Source organism: Gadus morhua, chromosome 9 (assembly GCF_902167405.1).
Source record: "Gadus morhua chromosome 9, gadMor3.0, whole genome shotgun sequence".
NCBI lineage: Eukaryota > Metazoa > Chordata > Actinopteri > Gadiformes > Gadidae > Gadus > Gadus morhua.
The window spans coordinates 17,608,622-17,630,910 of record NC_044056.1 but is presented as its reverse complement, the minus strand read 5'-3'; the positions used below and the strand labels follow the sequence as shown (position 1 = coordinate 17,630,910).

The 22,289-nt window shown below is 39.2% G+C and overlaps 2 protein-coding genes across 3 annotated transcripts; one reads left to right on the top strand and one right to left on the bottom strand.

Moving 5' to 3' along the window:
• The first annotated feature begins 378 nt into the window (after nt 1-378).
• On the top strand, nt 379-15,310 carry chka (choline kinase alpha). Of its 2 annotated transcripts, XM_030366400.1 has the most exons (12): nt 379-850; nt 1,215-1,323; nt 3,761-3,811; nt 5,586-5,699; nt 6,461-6,594; nt 6,726-6,830; nt 7,267-7,325; nt 8,773-8,851; nt 10,372-10,480; nt 10,785-10,891; nt 12,563-12,644; nt 12,795-15,310. In XM_030366400.1, exons 1-12 carry the CDS (start codon nt 612-614, stop codon nt 12,858-12,860), a joined length of 1,254 nt encoding a protein of 417 aa, XP_030222260.1. In that variant the 5' UTR covers nt 379-611; the 3' UTR covers nt 12,861-15,310. The 2 variants fall into 2 exon arrangements, with proteins under 2 accessions (XP_030222260.1, XP_030222261.1); XM_030366401.1 differs by lacking the exon at nt 3,761-3,811.
• A 5,581-nt stretch (nt 15,311-20,891) lies between these two features.
• Nucleotides 20,892-22,222, bottom strand: exosc6 (exosome component 6). The gene is made up of 2 exons (XM_030366603.1): nt 21,863-22,222; nt 20,892-21,652 (listed from the first exon to the last, which is right to left on the bottom strand). Exons 1-2 carry the CDS (start codon nt 22,138-22,140, stop codon nt 21,106-21,108), a joined length of 825 nt encoding a protein of 274 aa, XP_030222463.1. The 5' UTR covers nt 22,141-22,222; the 3' UTR covers nt 20,892-21,105.
• Nucleotides 22,223-22,289: the final 67 nt, after the last annotated feature.

Below are 22,289 nucleotides of genomic sequence, written 5' to 3'. Positions count from 1 at the left end.
GTTCATACCAGCAGGGGGCGTAAGAGATATGCGTTGTTAGATGCGTGTACTTTAGAATACAGATTCTATACTTATAAAATAACCGGCATAGTTTGAGGGAAATGTTTGTCCTAACTCTATGAAGAACTGAGATATTTAAAACAGTCTTTGCATATATCCAAACGTGCCTTCTGTCAAGAAGAAAGAAGAGAGGATCCAAGTGTACGTGATGGAAACACGGTGTATGGGAGACAGTGACCTCGTTTTGTTTTGGCCCATGAGTTGGGTGTTTAGAGCCCGCTGGGCTGTGTCTGGGCTGTGCCTTTCGCCAACCAATGAGAGAATGGAAAGGGCGTGGCCGGGTGACGAAAACACTAACCTGCTTGAAAAACGACGTCTGCGCGGAGTCTCAGTCATTCTAGCTAGAAGCTTCTTTGGATTGTTCTGACTAAAACTTGACCGCTTATAGAGATAAACATCGCCAGTTCAAATAAAATTATTAATTCTCGGTGTTCTACATTATTCTTTCAGGAGATCTGCTGCCCGTTACGCATATAAAAACGCTAGACGATCGCCTCCATAAATAGCCCATTCATTTTATCCATTCAGGGAGTCAATTTATTTCGTTGGAAATGAAGACAAAATTCATAAACGGGGTTTCTTCCTCTCCTTCAATGTCCCTGGGTCTTCTGGTCACCGAAAGTGCCTTGCATGTCCAACCAGAATCCGAGGAAAACTGTAAAGAGGTTATTATCCGCCAAGACCAGCCTGATTCAGAGACCAAACGCAAGGCGTATCTCTGGTGCAAAGATTTTCTACACGGAGCATGGAGGTCGGTATCTGAGGACGATTTCGAAATCACCATCATAAGGTACGCCTATTTATTTGCCCAAAATAATCTGAACAATGTGCATCACTGTTGTAGACCGTTTACTATTATTATTATCTGTTTCGGCTGTTTAGTTATGTATGTATTTAATTATTTATTTATTTACGTAATAGGCCTTCAAATAAGCTTATCTTTCCGTTACACACCCTAAGCCTGTAATTATTCCCAGAGAAGCTTTAGATAGGAATAGCTTATGCGTTTTGCGGGTAAACAATGTAAACCCAAGTTAGGCTTTTTACGTTTTTACATGAAATGAATATAGTATTCGATCATTCAAATGACGATTCATTTGTTTGGGAAATCACCATTCTCTTCGTCTCTGACTTCCTTCTCATGTGTCCACCAGGGGTGGTCTGAGCAACAAGCTCTTCCTCTGTGCGCTCCCTGACCGTCTGGACAGTGTTGGGGATGAACCAAGAAGCGTTCTTCTGCGCCTCTATGGGGCCATTTTGCAGGTGTGTTTCGAGAATGGAAAATGTCATGCGTACGTTTAACGTGTTAAATTGTCTAATTTCAATGTAGCCTGCTTCTCATACACTTTAACATGACAGTGTTTAATGTTTATAATGTTGGAAATGTTTTGCGTGTCTGTATTTGATCGAAAGTTGGTTTTAAGACAACATACCTAGTTGAAAGGTATATTCCTTGCCAACAAATAATAACCTTAAATATCTATCATTTGACTGTCATCCTTACTAAAGCAAGATGTTTAAACAACCTAAAATACTTCCGAAATCAGAAAGTACAATGAACTGAACTGGGGGTAAAGGTATTTATTTCTTACCAGAGAAGTCCAAATAAACAAATACAATTGCATAATTCCTGTGTGATGTTGAAATCACATCACCAGAAGTTGTAGTTGTTGTAGTTTGTTTGTGTGTGTGTGTGTGTGTGTGTGTGTGTGTGTGTGTGTGTGTGTGTGTGTGTGTGTGTGTGTGTGTGTGTGTGTGTGTGTGTGTGTGTGTGTGTGTGTGTGTGTGTTTGATTATGGTGTGCGTGCTCATGCAAGAAAGTGCGGGTGTCAGCATTATTTTGTGTGTGGTGCTGTAGGTATGTATATAAGTGACTGTGAGCGTACACACATAAGTGTGCACGCATGTTGGCCATTGTTGTGTGCAGTGATGTACCCCTATGGCTGTACATGCATGTGTTCTTTGCCGTAGGCTTCCCAAAGGAGCGTGCCTTGAGCACTCTTGTTCCCAGGTGAACCCACCAATCCAACACGGTACAGTATGAGATTCATGAAATCTCAGCCTTTTATAACGGGGGTAGCATAACATAATATCGAAAACATAACCGGAGGCATCCTTCTGGGAACGCAAACACAGAATAGTGAAATAATGTGCGTGCTAAACGACCTCTCCCGTCTGTTTTCTTGACCTGAACCCGTGGCTAGAGGGCTCAGCTAAATGTAAAATAATAATCCCAGAAAGAATTAGCCACATGAAATGCTGAGAAAGCTGAGACGGTCTTGAGGACGGAGATATTCCTCCTTTTTTATCTAGAGTGATAGTAATTCCCATATCTTTTATTTTGACAATATAGACATATAATTTCCTCTTGAAGTGAATACGCTTGTGATGCACAATGCTGACACACCATTTTTTATCTCAGGAGAAGACGTGGCCAGAGTGTTCAGAGCTCCAATCCGATAGGCCCTAGAGTCACACCACGTCTAACTGATTATGACGAGCTTTTGCTAAAAACACCTGCTTAAGAGTTAGCAAATCACAATTGAGTTATGTCTGCTAGCGACTACTGAGGGACTGAAGAAGGACTTTGTAACCTTCTCACCAAACCTGTAAAAAACAACTATTTCACAAATGTCAACAATTGTAGACTATCAACAGCGGCACATTCTGTGTCAGCCGATGGTCCCATGATGATATGTTGAAGAGCTCAGCTAGAGCGTTTGTTTATTCTCTTGCTATATTCTGCATGCTGTGACGGTTTTGGCAAACAAACCACAAATAAAGTCCCTTTAAAGTCGAAAATAAAATAAATATATAAATGGGGTTTGGTAAACATTAACTGTTTACCTTATATTTTAAGAAAGTGCAATGTGGTTTATTTGGTAGTACTGCAAACACCCAAGCTCCTGTTACGTCCTAAAGTCTACCCTAATTGCTAGTGGACGTAAGAGCAGTTTGATTTTATTGCTAGGGGTCGGAGAACCACCGCGTATCCTACACCAAGGTAACGGCTGCCATCTCTCGTAATCTTAGACAGCCTCTGTAAACCCTGCGGATGAGATTAAACAATAAAGAATACCTTAGAGATGTTTGAAAGAGGGATGTGTTCACAATGACACTCTCTGGAAAATATGTTCAAATATGATAATGAACAATGGTTATCTTTAAGCAACAAACGTTTAAACAACAATGAGATTTGATCCTCAAAATGGAGGAACCAACTGCAATAAAGGGAACTGCAACCAACATTGCAACAAAGATGGCCACTCTTGGCTGACTAGTATTAGGTTTGTAAAAAAACACAAAAAACAACAACCTATAAAAAGCTATATTTATATATATTTATATATATATAGTTATGATCAAAATTTCTGCCAGTTCTTTGCAGAAATCACATCTTTTATATCTTTGTATACAAAATAATAAGTAAATAATAATAAGCTGTTTCTGAAATGTATCCCTCTGTCTGCCTGTATATTTCTATCTCACTACCTCTCTTGCACCTTCGCTCCCTCTTTCTAACTGTTGCACTGCACAGTTAGCAAGGCGGTCCTTGACCAAAAATGTATTTTCCCCCTGATATGTTTGATAATCTCATTCAGTTGAGTTATACAGCAGGAATTGTTAGTATTTTTTTAAAATATTATATAATAGATCACTTTATTTATCGATAGCTTTTCCCCTTTTACTTTGTTCATAGATGTCCTGTAATAAAGGTGATTCCCAACGGTCAAACAAAGAAAGCCTCCAAGTAAGTAACTCATGGTAATACTGTTAATGATGGTTCTCAAATCATGTTTCAAGGCCCCTACAGTCTCAACGGTTCCTTTTTTTTCTTCCTTCTTATAGCCCATATGGGTCAGATTACCAAGGCCGGCTTTGGTTCCCTGGCTTTGTTGTGTGAACTCAAGAGGCAGCTGTAGTTTTAGAAAACTTTCTGGAATTACCGAACTTCAGATCAGCCTTTTTTTCTCCCCAGTTTTGAATGTTAACAATGCAAATCTCAATCTCTAAAACTTAAAATAAAATAAAATCCACTTGCTATGTTGCTAGAATGATACTGTATTTGAACATTTGAAGTGCTAAGTGTTTGTTAATCAGACTTTGCATGCACAGCACATCATTTTGAATACCTCCAGAAAGCTTTTGTCCATTCACTGAAAAGAAGAGTCATTATTTTTTTTCTCCAAAACATGTGATCCTTAACCCGCAGTTATTGTGAGCGGTGACTTGCACGGCCATATCATGTGAGCGATGAGCTCATCAGACAGCCATTGTTATAGTTTTTGCATTATTTCCTTTCACAATCAAGCGTCACAGTATTCACTTGCTCGGTAGAGCTCAGAGCAAACAAGCTAACTACTGTGTGACTTTGTGCCATCATCAGGTTGTGATACTAAATAGATTGAGGGAGCACAAGAGCAGATGTCCTCTAGACCATTTATTGGTAGATGATTGACTTTTAAATGATAATACTAATACCTGGATGCAAGGAGCAAGACAACGCAAGCCAAGTAGGTCAGAGTTTCTTAAGTTAACTGTAGGGAGCAGGTTCAGTTTACAACATTGCAACACAGAGTAAATGCGCTTCCTGTGTGGAGCCCACAAACCACTTTCTTGGGGGGGGGGGGGGGGGTTAATTTCTAACGTTTGGCTAAGTGACGTTGCATACATCAATAACAGTGGTTTAAAACAGAAAGAGGCTGGGTAGATTATACACAGTGACTTTTGTATCAAACCTATGAAGGATTAAGATACAAACATATTATTAGGCAATTATGATAATATATGACTGACTGTATGCAAAACATGTGATGCATTATTATATGTAGATACATAATATATATATATATATGTATATTATATACATGTATACACTGTATGTTTATATATATATGTCTGGTACACAAGATGACTTCTAAATGAACCATTTGAATCATCCCAGACCGTGTATTCAATGTGACCGACACTGTTTGCTACTGAAGTTAAAGTTTATTTTAACTTTAACTTTCGTCCTGCAGAAGGGTTTACACATCTGTTCCGCTCCACAGTGGAACCGGTCTCTTGGAGGCATGTTTGAAAGGATGGCCGGGAGCACAGAGCTAGTGGGCCGCTAAGCCATTGTTTCCCTCCCAGAGCTAGCTTCCTGGAGTACTGCCAGCATGCGGCGCATTCCCTGGCTCGCAGCCAAGATAACAGTACGCAGAGACTTGAAACTGTGTCTCTCGAATACTTGAATCCCTGCAAGGCAGGCAATTTTCCCACTTCAGGGGATGGTAGGATTTAATAACACCTGCCTTATCCTGTTGGTGTAGTTCCTTTGTGAGAAAAAAGTATGCATGATTGAGCGAGGACAAGGGAAGAGAGCAACTCCAATGTACGGCACTAAAAAGGTTGTGACAGACACACCCAACATTATTTTCCATATCTTCTTGCCACCTTTAGGGCTTACGACAGTTCCCTAGACAATCGTCCCTTTGATAGACTTAAACTCATTGTGTGTGTGTTTGTGTGTTTTTCATCAGGGGGCTGAGGCCATGGTGCTGGAGAGTGTCATGTTTGCCATCTTGGCGGAGAGAGAGTTGGGTCCCAAACTCTATGGAATCTTCCCCACAGGTCGCCTTGAGCAGTATGTCCCGGTAGGTTTACAGTTTACATTGCATACAACGTTTGTCTGTCTTCTGGTACTTGATTATGTCTAGATCTTCTTATGCAACCCCCACCCCCCTACACATACAGACACACACAATGTACAATGTTATGGTATTAGCTATATGACATCATCTTCAGCCGGGTAAGGATCCTGCTTACGATATGTCTCATGGGTTAACAGGCTTGTTTGTATGTGTGTCTTTGTGCTACCTGTTTCTCTACAGATCAACAATGTGATCAGTGATTGGTGTTTAGGGGAAATTAATTAAACCATAGAACATCTACTCCTCAGTGGCTGAACGTTATCAAATTCCCCTTCTATATATTGCTGATCCGGACCCAGAATGTCAAACATAGCATATGTTTTTTTTCCAATATCATAAGATTGTCACACATAGCATATGAATGTCACCTATAGCATACAAATGTCAGTAATAACATATGAATGTCACTCATAGCATATGAATGCCACCCATAGTACCGGTATATGAATGTCAGAAATAGCGTTTGAATGTCAACAATAACGTATGAATTTCCGCAATAGCATATGATGATGTATCAACTGTTAACCTTGAGGAGTATTTCTCTAATTTGAACTGATTAAGGTGTGTGTACAAATCATTTATAACCTGTCTATAACCAAAATAAATATTTTGATTTACAAATTAGACCTGCAAAGAAAAAAGCATAAGCTGTCCAAGGGTGGTTTGGTTTTTTATTCTCTCTCCAATCTCTCCATGAACATTAGAGTCGTAAACTTGAGACTTGTGAGCTGGGAGATCCCAACATCTCAGCTGAGGTGGCCCAGAAGATGGCCGCGTTTCATGCCATGCGGATGCCATTCAACAAGGAGCCAAAGTGGCTTTTTGGGACGATGGAAAAGTAAGCCGTTACAGTTACTCCTCGGTTGTTCCTTAGGACTTTGTTTTTAGCTTTTATTATGTTGTTGTACTTTGAGCAAAAAAGGATGGTTGTGTTAGTGTGTTACTGATTGAAACATGATGAACCACCAGGTACCTGAACCAGATCATGAGGATGGCCGTCACCAGGGAATCGCACCTGTGCCTCTTCAACCGCCTGGCCAGCTACAACTTGCCTCAGGAGATGGAGGATCTCAAGTATGAATGCACACTCGCACACAAATACTGATTCTCCACTTAATCTTTCAATGTGCTTTCATAAATACATACATGCCAACGATATGAAACGTGGCAATCACCATAATTCACCAATGAGTTTTTATGGTGAATGTGGTTTTCTTGAAAAATACGAATAGGTTTTCCGGGCGGGTGGTAGCTTGTTTCGGTAGGTTAAAGGTTGGGTAAAGGTTAAGGTATTGAAGTACTCACTACTACATTGGAATGATTGTCAAAAGTTGTTCATCTGCGGCAGTAAAGCTTTCACTTTGTGTGTACAAAAACCTTGGTGTTTGTTTCCGTTTCGGAAAACACTGACCTACCCGGAAGCTACACTGAGCACGAACGCGTCACAGCACCTTTTGACCTGTCCCTTTGACCTTTTTCCACCTATTTGTTTTTGTGTGTTTGTGCACAGGTCACTACTTGAATCCACCAACTCCCCTGTAGTGTTCTGCCACAACGACTGCCAAGAAGGTAGGAGATCCACCGCAGTCAACTCAGTTAAATATATATATATATATATGTGTGTGTATGTAGGTATTTTTATATATATTACATTACCACACCATGCTCCACTTTAACTTGGTGCTGTATGACAAGTAATTAGTCAAATATTTTGTGCAATGTTAACTATACAAATATTTAAAAACAAGTGCCAACAACTTTGTCAAAATAACAGCTGAAACAAGAACAGTCAAAGAGTTTGTCCAATTTGAACTTTTCAAATATTAAAAACGAAAGTAATTATTTTAAAGACTAAAGAATTATTATTATTCTTTTTATTATTCTTTTTGACGACGTAGTTAAGGCGGCAGGCTTGTGTTGCTTAGGTGGCCGGCTAAGCTGTAAAGTGGTGTGAAACCGTGATATATGTAAGGGATAATGCCTGACGAGGTGACAATTAATTACTGATAATGGACACCTCGAAGGGCATTATCCCGCTTATACCACGGTCACTTGCAAAAGAAAATAAAATAAGACCATTTATTTATATTTTCATGCGTTTTACAATCCAAATATAAAGTTTTTCACAAGCCATAACTTTGCCCCCCTGCTAACGCCTGAGGGTTTGACTAATACCTGGAAAAATCATTACCCTCCCGTAAGGTTCTTATGCAACGAAAACGTGGTTCACTCCTCCAGTAAATAGGACGGACCTTAGCTACGACTTGGAAACGGGAGGTATTCCAGTCTGCTCAGCTATGAGCCAGAGAGCTAACGTTATGCATTGTTCATATTTATAATTCGAAATTCGTCCCAGCCTTTATACCACAGATACACAGTGACTAAGTGGTCTAAAGCATATAACCGCGTTGTCTGATTACAGTTTAATTCATTTTTCACAATTTACCAGCTCTCGTTTGGAAGACTGAATCATCGCACCATTCGTTTCAATGGGAATCGCGACGGTCTATACTTTCATCATAAAGTGTACATATTTATAATTTGAAATTCGTCTCAGCCTTAATACCACAGATATTATAGGGTCTAGCATATAGCCGCGTTTTCTGATTACAGTTTAATACATTTTTCACAAGTTACTAGCTCTCGTTTGGAAGGCTGAACAGACAATTTGACGGGAACTACTTAGCAGGTGTCCGTACACGAGAGCATGGGTTAATGCACACCCTGCAGCCAATCAAATTCGAGTATTCCCCCAGACCATGCTATAAATACATATAATACACATGCAGAACGTGCATTGACTTTCACTGCATGCTACATCATTTAGTCAAATGTATTTGTATCTATTCTATGTATTATATTTAGTATATCGTATAGTGTGGATGTTGTATCACTGCATTTCAGTAAATGCTATTTTACAGAAGGAGTGACTGAATACTACTTTGTTACCGGCATTTCCTAATGTTATTTCACTATCTTGTGTAATGTTTAACGTGTAAACCTCTTGTTCGTTCAGGTAATATTCTACTGCTGAATACATCAGTGGACCAGAAGTTGATGCTCATTGACTTTGAATACAGCAGCTACAATTACAGGTAGCGCTTCCACTATAACAACGGCTAGTACTAATACTACTGCTACCAGGGTTTCCCGCAGTTAATGTGTTAGTTAAGGTGAGATTAGACTACTAATGCCAAAAATAAAACATTAAATTGATATAGCGCTTTTTTGTCCGGATTGGCAGCTTAATATGCATTAACAGATATTAAAATCTTCTATAAAATGAAAAAATAATGTAATGCTCAGGATAGTTCCTAATGTTATTGTAATATTATAAATAGTCCCTAAAACCAAACCAATTAAAGGAAATAGAGCTCTGGAGATCATCACTGTCATCTCTAGAGACCTCAAAGACTAGTATTGAACCAAACAACGACCCTTTGTTGATGCGTCAACCTTCAGCACAAGTATCTTCTACCCTTTATTGTTAGACTTTGTACAGTTCTCATATACAGTATAATTGTGGACCCTCCAGAGAACAAACTGTACTGTATGATTAGTCACCTACCCTTTAACAATACCAAAGTGTCCAAAATCTGTCCTTTGCTGAGTAAAAGCATGGAAATGTGCATTTCTCCTGGAATCCCTGACAGAGTTGCCTTGTTAAGGCAGAATGTTGTGACCACTCAGGCCTGCATTATCTGTTGGTTTGGGTGTTTGTGTGTGTGTGTGGTCTCCCTGTATGTGTGTACCATGGCCCCTGATGTCCTTTTCTGTTGCTTTTTTTTGCTTTTCTTTCGGCCCATTCCCCATAAGCTCTATTTCTAGATTGTTTGTGAAAATTGCTACAAAATACAATTGCAACAATACTAAAATATAAATTTTGATCTGACTTACTCTTTCAATGAGAAATAATAGACTAGAAAGAGAGGGAGGGAGAGAGAGAGAGAGAGCGAAGAGAGTCAGCGTTACCTAGATACTGAGCCACAACAAGAGATAGTGAAAAGAGGCTAACAATGGGGCCAGCAGAAGGCCCTGTTTCCCATAGGCATACATAATTCACAGCCCCTTCCCTGTGTTTAAACAATCATGGGGGGCTGTTATGTAACTGGGATCTGGCTGAGGAGATTGGAAATGGAAAATGAGGGGATGTATGAAGACCTATCCCCCGGTCGATCTTTCAATCAGTCAAAGCTCAACAAAAAAATATCTGTTTAAGTTCAGCCTTTATTCACCCAGCTAAAGAAGTATTTTGTTCTACTCCTGCGTATTCACAAACACGTCCATTCATGTTGGTGGTCTTTATTGCAAGAGGGTTATGCTTTGGTTCGTCTTTGTTATGGGAAAATATAGCTCACGTTGTCCTTGGCTTTCCAACATCCACCTCCCCCCTCACATGCGTGCATACGCAAACACACACGCACACCCACACACACACACACACACACACCTTCCCAACCACACCCACACCAATTTTCTTTGCTTCTTTCAGGCCCTTCCTGTATTTTAAATACCAGTTTTCCTATGGAATGCAAATAAAGGTAACGCTAATGTCCAATTCCGTGTGAAACGCCTTTCATATTTTTCAACCCTTGCCCTCTCTTTTGCATTGCAGGGGATTTGACATTGCAAACCATTTCTGTGAGTGGATGTACGACTACAACTGTGACAAGTTTCCCTTCTTCAAAGTGAATGCTGGGAATTATCCTTCTAAAGCTCAGCAGGTTTGAATAGAAAAGAAAACACAGCCATCGCAAACTACAACCAAAAATACATTCAGATCTTCAGTTTACTTAGTTTAGACCTAGTCTCACTCTTAGTTAATACCAATTCTCTGACCTGGTGAACCAGTCTCCAAACGGATTGTTTTGTAAATTAACGTGACTATAAATACCGATGTTCAAAAAAGTCAACAGAGAACATTATTCATAATACAATTTACTATCCACCCTCATACACACGCACAAACAAACAAGCACACAGTGTCTGGTTTGCCAGTGGGATGAACGCTGTTTGTGTTGTCCACAGCTGCATTTCATTGAGAGCTACATGAGGGAGTCAGATGGCAGATTCAGCGACCTGCACGACGCGGCTCGGGAGAAAGTGATGGAGGAGCTCTACGTGGAGGTCAACAGGTGAGCAGAGGTCGCGGGACGGATCCCCAGCCCTGTCCTGTGTTTGTTTGTTTGTTTGTTTGTTTGTTTGTTTTTATTTGGATCCCCATTAGCTTTTGCAAAGCAGCAGCTATTCTTCCTGGGGTCTATCAAATTTCAGTGTGACAAATACCAGGTGGAAGTACACAAAATGATAACAGACATGACATACATTACATGAATACATAACATAAAACAAGAAGAACACAAAGTGATAACAGAAATAACATACTTTACATGAATACATAACATAAAACAAAAATAATACACAGACAATACATAATTACATTTCACATAAAACATCATTGATGTCACAAAACAAGAGACAGCTGCATCATGGTGTTATGGATTATTCAAGACCGTCATAATGACAGACAATCCTCTTTAAAAAATGCATTGTTTTTGGGACTGAAATAGGTTCCTATGCCAACGATAAGTGGCTGCCATGGGTAGGGCGAGTTCCATCAGGCTTGACGGGTTTTAAAACTGTACAGCCCGCCCGGAACGTCCCGATATCAAAGCTGAAAGTGAAATACATAGCAGTGTAGAGATGCTGTGGTGCTGTTAAGAAGAATGACACATTTCAATAGCAAAGTAACATTGTTTTAAGGTATATATTTCATAATCAACAGATATTCACACTCCGAATGACAATGATCTAACGCGGGGAAGTATAGACGCAATCAACCGTATACAACAGTAAAAGTCCAGAGTGTCTAGCAGCGTATATCTGTCGAATGAGACAGGGCTAAGAGAAGCTGCCGGGCAGCAGCGCTTCCCTCTGTAAAGCTGTGGTTCTCAACTGGTCTGGCCTTGGGAACAACAGGTTCCAATGGTCATTAAGTCGCGACCCACTTTTTAACAATTCGAAATAATAGATTTTCAAATAGATTTCTCAAAAATGGGCAAGTAAACACACATACACAATGTCATGGTGACTTTCTTTAAAGGTCCACTGCGTTCAAAGCACATAACTCTAGCAATAAAAAAAAAAGAAAGCAGTAAAAACATTTCTTTTTATTAATTTGGTTTTACCACACACTAAGATTCAGAACAAGTCTGCAACCAACTTGTGGGTCGCTACTCACTTTTAGGTCACGACGGACCAGTTGAGAAACACTGCCATAGAGAATATCCACAGACCAGCTATAATGCAATCAACCCCGATCCGTCTCACATTTCTGAATGTTCCTAATGGATATTAAATAAACATCACTGATATAGTGTATCCTTCCAGTAAATAGAAGCTACAAACACTGCCTAGACATTGAAGCTTTATAAACTGTTTAAAATGCAGGTTAAACTGACTTTCCATATTAGTACTTTGGCGGAATCTCTGGCAGACTTTAAATTAGAATAGGTACACTAGTAGGCTACTTGGAATGGAAGAAGGGCACTTATTTTCCATATTCCTACTTATTATTCTATGAATAAGTATTTAAAACCAGCAAGACTTTATCTTGGTAGGCTAATTGAATATTAGACACACAATATTGTAGGCTAGACTTACTTAGCTTCTACGTTTTTGTTTTTTATTATTGTATTAATTTTACACAAAAAACACCGGTGAAAAGTCTATGACACTGTTGTTAGGTTGGGAGTTCCGTTGTACCATGAGACTGTTTAGAGAGCTTGTTTGTGTTTGTACCCTAGGTTCGCCTTGGCGTCTCACTTCTTCTGGGGGTTGTGGGCTTTCATCCAGTCCAGAATCTCCACCATTGAGTTTGGATACATGGTAAGATACCATGTTTTTTGGTTGTTTACATTTTTGTATTTGTTGTATTTCTTTGAATATCAAATATCCTGATGGTTAGGGTAAAAGAATATGATGATTGCAATTGTCATCGTAAAACACTCACAAACTGTATATTTCAATGCATTGCAGGAGTATGCTTTGGCCAGATTTGATGCCTTCTTCGAGCAGAAGAAGATTTGGGGAGGCAGCAACTAGAGGCAACTCACCAACTCCTCCAGTGATTGTGCTGGAGGAGGCTGGTGCTGTCACCTACCCCCTAGCTGGGGGACAAGGCATTGCACAATCCCGCTTCCTGAAACTAAAGTAAAACGCAGTGCAGCAAATTCCGGTGGTCCGGCAAAAAACCCTGATAAAAAACATCTTATGCTAGCTTTCATGATAGACCAGAGGAATGCGGTTGTCTTCTGCTATTGTTTAGGACACATGCTCACATGCTTCAGATGCATGCTGGGCCGCAGAGCTAGCATGTGGGGCAGCTCTCTGTTACATGTGCCGGTACATTCCCTGTTGTAAATGTTAACATTGTATCAATGTGTAGCTATCTATCATTACCATATGGAAATGATACTGTGGTAAAGAACCGAGCCATGAACCATTTGCGGTAGAGCCTTGCTTACTAAAGTAACAAGGAACTAACTTCATATATTATATATATATATATATATATATATATATATATATACATCTATATATGTGCCAGTTACCTGGTTGAGCCCTCTATTATTGAAAGGCAGATTTTCACCAAACAAGGTTTAATTCTGACTTAATTAATACCTTGAATGAGTGCATACACTACCAGCTGTGTAGTCCTACTGCATACGTCAGTATTTCTCTTGACTCTGACTAAGTTAGGCAGGTCAGGTCAGGGCAATTGAGGGTATACAGTTGAATGCTGGATTTTCCTGTCATGTGAATTAAGTTGATCGCTAATTTTAATCGTCGCCATCCTTGGGCTGATTATAATTGTGTCAAAACGTGTTTCTTTACTACTGTAGCCTAAATTTAACATCCTGTTTACACAATCGGCATCTTAACCCTTCTGTGAATATTAAGTGATCTTCAAGGTTTCTCACATTTTGTAGTTCTTTATCATTGAAATTATTTGGACCAACATGCAGTGGTGTATTTAAGAGGTAGCTGAAAATATGCTATGACACAGCATGGTTTTTGATATGATGCAGTGTTTTAAGGTCCGGAATCAATTTGTAGCAGTTTTATTTGCTACGGTTATTAATGGAATTAAAACAAGCTAGTTTACCATATGCTCTATGTTATAAGTGCATTGCAGAAATCTTATCAAACAAGGACAAAACTAATCATGCACAGCTTATATAATGGTTTCATTAGGGAAATGAAGAGCAACCTGCATAAAAAGGAAAAAGGACATAAACAATATCATGAGGTACATTAATTCTATGAATATACATCCTGGACAAATATATGGTATAGGTTTACTTTAAACTTATGTCATGGGCAACATTGTCTGAGCATGGGACTAATGCATATTTGAAACATCACAAACCCTGTTACTGTTTTATCGTCTTCCCAAGGACATTGAACATGTCACTGTGTTAGTTTGGGTATGTGTGTTACATATACCCATATTGTTTAGGACACATGCTCACATGCTTCAGATGCATGCTGGGCCGCAGAGCTAGCATGTGGGGCAGCTCTCTGTTACATGTACATATACCCAATACATAAGAAGTGACCCTTACCTTCAAGCATAACACAAAACTACGTTTTGTTTTTTCATGTTATTTTTTTTGCTGTGGTGGTTTATCCCATTTATCATAATTTTGTGTCTTTAAAATTGAATGTATGTGTTCTGTCAGACCTGTTGGATGGTTTTGGATACATAGTAAGTACTTGTGAATGGGAAGGCATTGAGGGATAGGCCTAGAGGTGTGTAGAGTGTGTACCCATCACTGGTCCACTGCCCCGTCAGCCCGTCCACGTAGAGCAGTGGCACTTCGCACACGTGGCACTTAGCACACAAGGCTATAGCAACGTAGCTTTCCGGCAACTGACGTATTCTTTATTTGTGACGTTACACCTTTTATCCATCATTTTCTTAAGATAATGTTTTTTTATTTTCTTGTCTGCATTCCACATGAATATTGTTAACTTGATATTTGAACAATGTTTCAAACATAATTTTTAAATCGCTGTTGATTTCCAGATAAATTCTATTTCATATCCATGTCAGTTTTCAAGTTTTGTAGTTTTCAAATATCCATATATATTGCTATAAAGAAATTGAAATGTACTTTCAAATGGTATGCACCTTTCAGATCAGAATATTGCAAACCTTAATCATGTTGTTTTTTTACTAAAACTGTCACTGCAATTGTTTATGATGTTGAGCGCCACATTCAGAAAAGATGTCTTGGCATTCTATGGGACATGTGATTTGATTCGTTACTCTTATACAAGCATAAATCGTATTGTAACTTTCGAATCCATATAAACTGATTGAACCTATTCTAACTGGTACTGTAATAGATTGATATGAAAGCAGCTTTAATGTATAAATATATAGTACGCTACAAATATACACTTACAGAGGGAAAATTATGCACTTTGCAAGAAGATTTGTTGAAAAATGGGCGGTTTTGCTTTGCGTAATAAATCATCACAAATAACTTTTGCCTTTTTTCATCATACTCAAATTTCACATTCTCACAATTATTTGAGCAGTGATAATCCATCACTGATAAGCATTTTCTGTACAATTTATATCGTTCTTAAAACGGAATACCCAAATCGGCTCGCTTTACATTCAGGATATATATTATACATTAGTTTACCTGAAAATTGTCACTCGCTCTACTTAAAAAAAAATACTAAAATCTATCAATGCATATAGTGTAGGCATAAAAAAACATGCCTTCATTGAATGAATCAAGAAATCAGGATAGGTAGTCAATGCTGTGAATATGATAGTGATTGTGTATTGTCAAAGCATAGGCCTACTCTTAAATGATAAAAAAAAAGTTGCATTGCACAACAGGTTATACAACAATAAATACAGCAATGTTGAAGAAAACCTCCAATGTCACACAATGGTACAAAATGAAAAATGAGCATCATGTAATCTCAAGGATACAAATATAGGACCGCATTCACTGTCCAAGCAATAGCATTGCATAATTTTTATTTGTATAATTCAAAATCAATATTGGCTCACGATACAGCTGCTTTTGCATTAAAGTAGCCTACTTTGATGCAATCACATGGTATATAATTAACATTGATAAAGAAGGGTATAGCCTATCAATTATATGAAATCACGTAATAAAAGCACCACAATACAACCGCTGTGTCTATCAGATGTTTTGTGAGACATTTCCTATTTTTTACCGCTAACATGCCAGGAGGCCAGCAGAAGCTTCAGGGGAACCAGCAAAGTGGGCTCTGCATTCCACGGGAGTGAGAGCTCCCCGCACGCACTTCCGAGCAGATTTTAAAAGAGCAGAAAAGTTGAGAGGTTTGCTAACGAGGACTCCAGGGGTACTCGTAGAGTGCTATGCAGTCTTTCCCAAAGACTGGGTCGCGACCCACATGTGGGTCGCGGGAGATTTGAATAGGGTCGCCAAATATATTTAAAAAAAAAAAACTTTCAACAACAAGCATGTTTTTGATAGTACTAAATGTTTGCATTGTTCTGATAATTTTAACTTATAACATTAAACCTAGTTGAAAGGCTAATGTACATCGTGAGAGGAAATAACAACAATGAGCTAAAACAAGGAGATGCGAAATCCGCCTAAATGCTTTTATTTGGTCTCATTTAGGGCAGAGTATTTAATACGTGCATTATGTTTACAATAACAAGTGCATGAAACAAAGTTGTGATTTATCTCTTCGAAATGGCTGGTTTAAGTTCATATATAAGGGGATGCGCAATTGGCAGTAAAAAAGTTCAGGAATGTTCATTTATGCACAAATTTGTTCTTCTCACGATTTGATAGATAAGACCTATTGTGAATTTGGTCGCGATGGTTTGTAATTGAAATAAAATGGGTCCCCAGAAAAAAAGTTTGGGAAACACTGCTATAGAGCATCAATAGCCTACTATAGCCTCAATGGCGTCACCAGCCGTCATTACGTGTATTGGATGTGTTTTATTAAAACACATCCAATACCAAGGAATGTCCAGCTGGCGCAAATTCGCAATGTCTCCAAAACAGTGGTTCCTGCCAATATATTACTCGTGGCCTACCTTTAGATTTATACAGCAAAGACAGAGACAAAAATACATGCGCAGCCGAAATGTACCGATCAAACGCCACGTCACAAGGCAACCCTCTCACAAGGCATATAATAAAATCCAATGATTCCAATGTTCTTGTGTGGGAGGTAAAATGTTAAAATATCCTCATATTGATCAATAACAGAAGACATAGCCTACTGTACACAAATCATGCTGAGACCAGCGGGTGTCGGAGAATTTCTGCAGGCGTTTTTGTTGCGATTGTTTGCCATAAAGCACTGTAGGCGTTCAATGAAATGTAGCTGTGGACAACACAAACAGAGGTCATCCCACTGGCATACCAGACACTGGGTGCTTGTTTGTTTGTGCGTGTATATGAGGGTGGATAGTAAATTGTATTAAGAATAATGTTTTCTGTTGACTTTTTTGAACATCTGTATTTATAGTCACGTTAATTTACAAAACAATCAGTTTGGAGACTGGTTCACCAGGTCAGAGAATTGGTATTAACTAAGAGTGAGACTAGGTCTAAACTAAGTAAACTGAAGATCTGAATGTATTTTTGGTTGTAGTTTGCGATTGCTGTTTTTTCTTTTCTATTCAAACCTGTTGAGCTTTAGAAGGATAATGGCAGTCTATCCTTTTCGTAGGCTTCTCTGCTGTTGGCCTTGATGGGGAGATATTTTAACCATTTTGAACCCCATTTTCCTGTGACATTCCTGCGTCCCCCCCTCCGAACCCATTTCAACACCGTGTCAGTGGACAGTTATATTCCTACGAACGTCGTGAGTGCAGTGAGTTTCGGGAAACGCTCCAAAGAAATGTACGATGGTTCGCAGGATCCATCATGAGAATGATCGTACGAGTGTGGATCCATCGTTATACGGAAACGAGGCCCTGTCATGCAAATATTAATTTGGAAGAGTTGACTGAGGACTTGGCCTTAAAGCTAGAACATTTTTGGTATTAACTTTTCAGGCAATATGGAATTATCTATTATCTATCTATCTGTCTTCTAGACCAAAAGGTTAAAAAAATATGTATTGTGGTTTTATTCTTTAAAATACATTCACTCAACCAAAGGAGAAAAAACAACAAAACATATATTTATATATCGTTTTCATCAAGATTTCGATATAGCCTATGAGAAAGCGAATAAGAATCAATCCTCCTATAGCTATTGTCACCCCATTAAAAGCAGCAGTCCTACGTGGTCTAAAAAACAATTCTGTGCACTCAGCCTTTAGTGGACCCTCTAATTAACCTAAATTATCTTGCCTGGGCTAGCCCACATTCTCAAGAGGGGCTTTGTCAAATAGATGAGTCATCCAGGAAACAGAGAAATAACTCCTTTCCAAATTGGAATCGTAAAGGCTTCTTTGTAACAGTAGAGCTTGTGCATTCATAGTTTCTTAGAGTCAAGCTTAGTGCTATGACCTATAGCATAGATTGGAATCTGTAGCTATTTATAATTTTTAATAATCTTCTGTTAAAGAGAGTCCACCGTATAAGCTTGAGTTTCCAATGCATTACAGTGGGTTCTAAACAAAGTGCATTGAGTGGCAGTTTTCTGAGAAGGAGGCTGGAATGTGTGAAATAATTCGAGTAATTCGTAAGAAATGTAAAAGAAAAGTGTCATTTCCTAATGTTCAACCACAATTAAGGCACATTTCAGTCCCACCAGATGGATTGTTTGGTTCATTGAAACAATGTGGAAAACAGAAACAGAAAACAATGTAATAGACCGTGTCACAAAATGGTAATCACACAATGCGCCCTAACAATCCCGCACCTCCTTCCTTCTCCGTTCCATTTTGGAACATGTTTGGTTTCATTTCGCTTGTTTCGTATTTTTGCAAAACAATGTGGAAAACAGAAACAGAAAACAATATAATAGACCGTATCACAAAATGGTAATCACACAATGCGCCCTAACAAATAATCCCGCACCTCCTTCCTTCACCGTTCCATTTTGGAACATGTTTGGTTTCATTTCGCTTGTTTCGTATTTTTTTATTAATTAATTAAGGGCGCCACCAGAGGGCGCCCCCAACACATTTGCAGCCCTAGGCGATCGCCTCGGGTCACCTATGCCGAACACCGATTTCGGCGGGCTATAAACAACAAGAACAACAGCAAAACCATTCAAGGTGAAATGCACGTGTGCATTATATCAAAAACACAAATAAAACATAAGATCTCCGGTGGGTATTTCTTTTCTTGATACTAACATTAATTAAATCGGCATAATTTAACACTGACTGTAGCTTTTTATGGGTAAAGAAGCAACGGTGAAGGACCGTACTAAACGCCCTATCCATTGTATGGGTCTGTAAAATGCTAATCAAATCAATCAAATGTATTTATTAAGCACCTTTAATAAAAAGGTAAATGGTTGGGGGGAGATCTTATGTTTTATGTATGTTTTTGTCATGCCCGTCTACACTTCAAGCAGAACATATGCAACAGCGCCCCCTGGGGTCACACTTTTCGGTGGGTCGCAGAATTCGGTGTACACCGGCCCTGCCTACAACCAAGTCTAACACCAAAATGTAGTATAATCAGAGAATGTCTAGGTATAATGTAAGAATACAAATTTTTCTATCGTTGATATGGTGGTTGAAATGGTCGATAAACTAATATTGACGATGCCATCGCTGAACCAAACCAAACACCAGAACCCCCGAAATGATTGATTAAATGGTTCCTGTGATATGAGCGGGACGCTGGGATGAGGTTAATCTATACAATGTAATCACATATCACGTTGTTTACGAGTTTATGAGTTCCACAAGAAGGTCGTTTACACAAAGCTAGATTAGGATCGCTGCAAGTGTACACAAAAAGTACACTTGCAGCGGTTGCCATAACGAAGTTACGTGTGGCAGCTGAGCTGCCGTGAATGGTAAATTTCTAAGCCTAAATTCTTTACTTTACAAACATCTGAGCCACTAAAGCTGAAATGCTGTGAATGAATAGATGTAACCTACTTAAAGATATAATCCACAATTTAAATTCTTTGAATTGGGGCGATTTCGTTAGGGGTTATACAGTACATGTATGGCCTAAATACGCTAACTGTTATAAAGGCCTACAAATAAAATCTATTTGAAAATGTATGTGTAGGCTACAATGGAGTATTAGTTTCATGTCGCCACCTGGTGGCAGATCGTATATCAGACATCCACACAGTAGGTAGGTAAATTGTCTAGTTAGTTAATTAGTCGAATGGTTAGTTTGTTTGTGTATGGGTTGTTGAGCGAGGCAGTTTTAGAGAAAGGAATGATATTGGGTGCAAGTTGCTACATCTTTTGCACAAAATGTTTAAACTTCCCGGAACCCTTCCCTATCTGGTTACTTTTTGCAGCTCAGCCTCGAGAATACCATCCTATGTGATATCTGGTAGCTTAGTTCTTATCTGTATGTTTGTTCGTGCCGAATAACACATGAGAAAGAAAAGATAACTATTATCTTACCTGCAGTGTTAGGTCTTGCCTGCATTATTTTTTACTTTACATTCATCAAGGCTTGGTTGGGCCAAAATAAATCAAAGTTGAAGCAATAGCTGTTATATAATTACCCCAAAAGGTATAAAATACCATTTATATTGAACAATGTATTCAATCTATTTTGCAGTGTCAACTGCCTCTTCTGCTACATAAAACCCTCAACTGTAAATACAATTTAACACACCTCCCAGGTGTAGCAGACAATTGAAAAATATTGTATATTTTACAATTATATGCATTTTGTTATTTTGAAAATTGGCTTATATTGACACTGTATTTTAATGAATATCAAGGTGATATTCATATTGGTTGTGGTTACTCATTTGTCTGCAATAAAAACAATTAAGTCCATGACCATTTCTAAGAGTACATTTGAACCATGGACTTGGATAGAGACCCAAGAGAAGCAACGCTGAACCATGTTATTGGCATCAAATAGGGATCATGTCAACAAGATAACCAATTTCAATGTTTTATGCAAATCAATAATGGGATATGGGATAATGTGTTACGATGTATTGATGGCAAGACATATTTCATACAGAATGTACTTCATTTTTAATCTATCGAAGTGCCAGATAATATTTTAAAAAGTATATTGGTTAAAGAAAAAGAGACAAAGTTCAGAAATGAAACTACATGAAATACATCACGAATAAACCATTTTTTTTAAAGCACAACTGGAGGACGAGGACAACAGAACTGTGTTTGCCCCTCAGCTCTCTGAAGGGGGTGGGGCTGCCCCACGCACAGCCTTGACCAGCGCCTGCTGGATCACAGGGTAGAGTTTATAGCATCCCTCAATGCATGTACGCACTCCTGCTGTTAGAGTCTCCTCACCCATCTCTCCATCGGACTGGAGGCCAGAAATCTGATTCAAGCTGGGGAGAAAAGACACCGTCAGGCTTCCCTGGTTCTCCCCACTTGCCCAGTTGCTTCCGCTCTCTTCCAGGAATGTAGGGTCAATCAGATATGAGGCACCATCTTGTCGAATAGAGCAGCCGAGCACCAGGTCATACATCTCAATCCCTGCGTCGGCCAGGGCCAGGGATGCACATGTGATGGCATGGGCCAAGGCTGAACCGTTGTTCTCGAGGACCATTACATTGACGTCAATCTGTGAACGGGGGTACTTATGGAGGCACACCGCTGGCTGCAGACTCTCCAGTACCATCAGGGACAGGTCCTTCTCCTGACTACCCTGTATCCAGGAGCCCCTTTCTGGGCAGGAGAATGGGGCAAATCGCATGTCGGCGAACAACCTGCAAACCACATTTGATGGTACAAAAAAGTCAAAGCATTAATTCCTAAACTAGCTCATAGTTAAATATTATTATCATAACAATTTATTTGACAAGTAGACCACAACATAATATTGTCGGGACCCAGTATGATGAAACGCTTACAACACAAAAAGACATCCCAACAAAGAAATTATTAAAGTATTAGCTGTTTAAGTCATGTTATCATACCTCCCGCATTTCATGTCCGTCTCATCCTTTCGCTCCGTTTCCTTTGGGCCGTAAACACAACAAATCAGCTTCGTGTTTCCAGCCTCGATGTATGCTGAGCCCTTTGCCTGGCTTACAAGTCCACAACGGACAAAAACCGGTCGGACATCCACTTGATCACGATTTCTACCATCTGCTCTTGTGCCATCCGAGGGCAAAGTTGTTTCTGGTTTGCAGATAAACCTAGACAAACTTTGTGACACTTCAGGGCCTCGTACTCTTTTTGTGTCAGTCGGCATGGTAAACTAAAGACTGAAGTATCTCCTCAGCGTGGTAGAGGAAAGCAACTACATTTGCTCTACCTCAAAATATGTCCCGGGTGAAACATAATACACGAAAACGGTTCCGACTGGTTTGGCACCGCAATGGTTCAAACGTATTGAACATT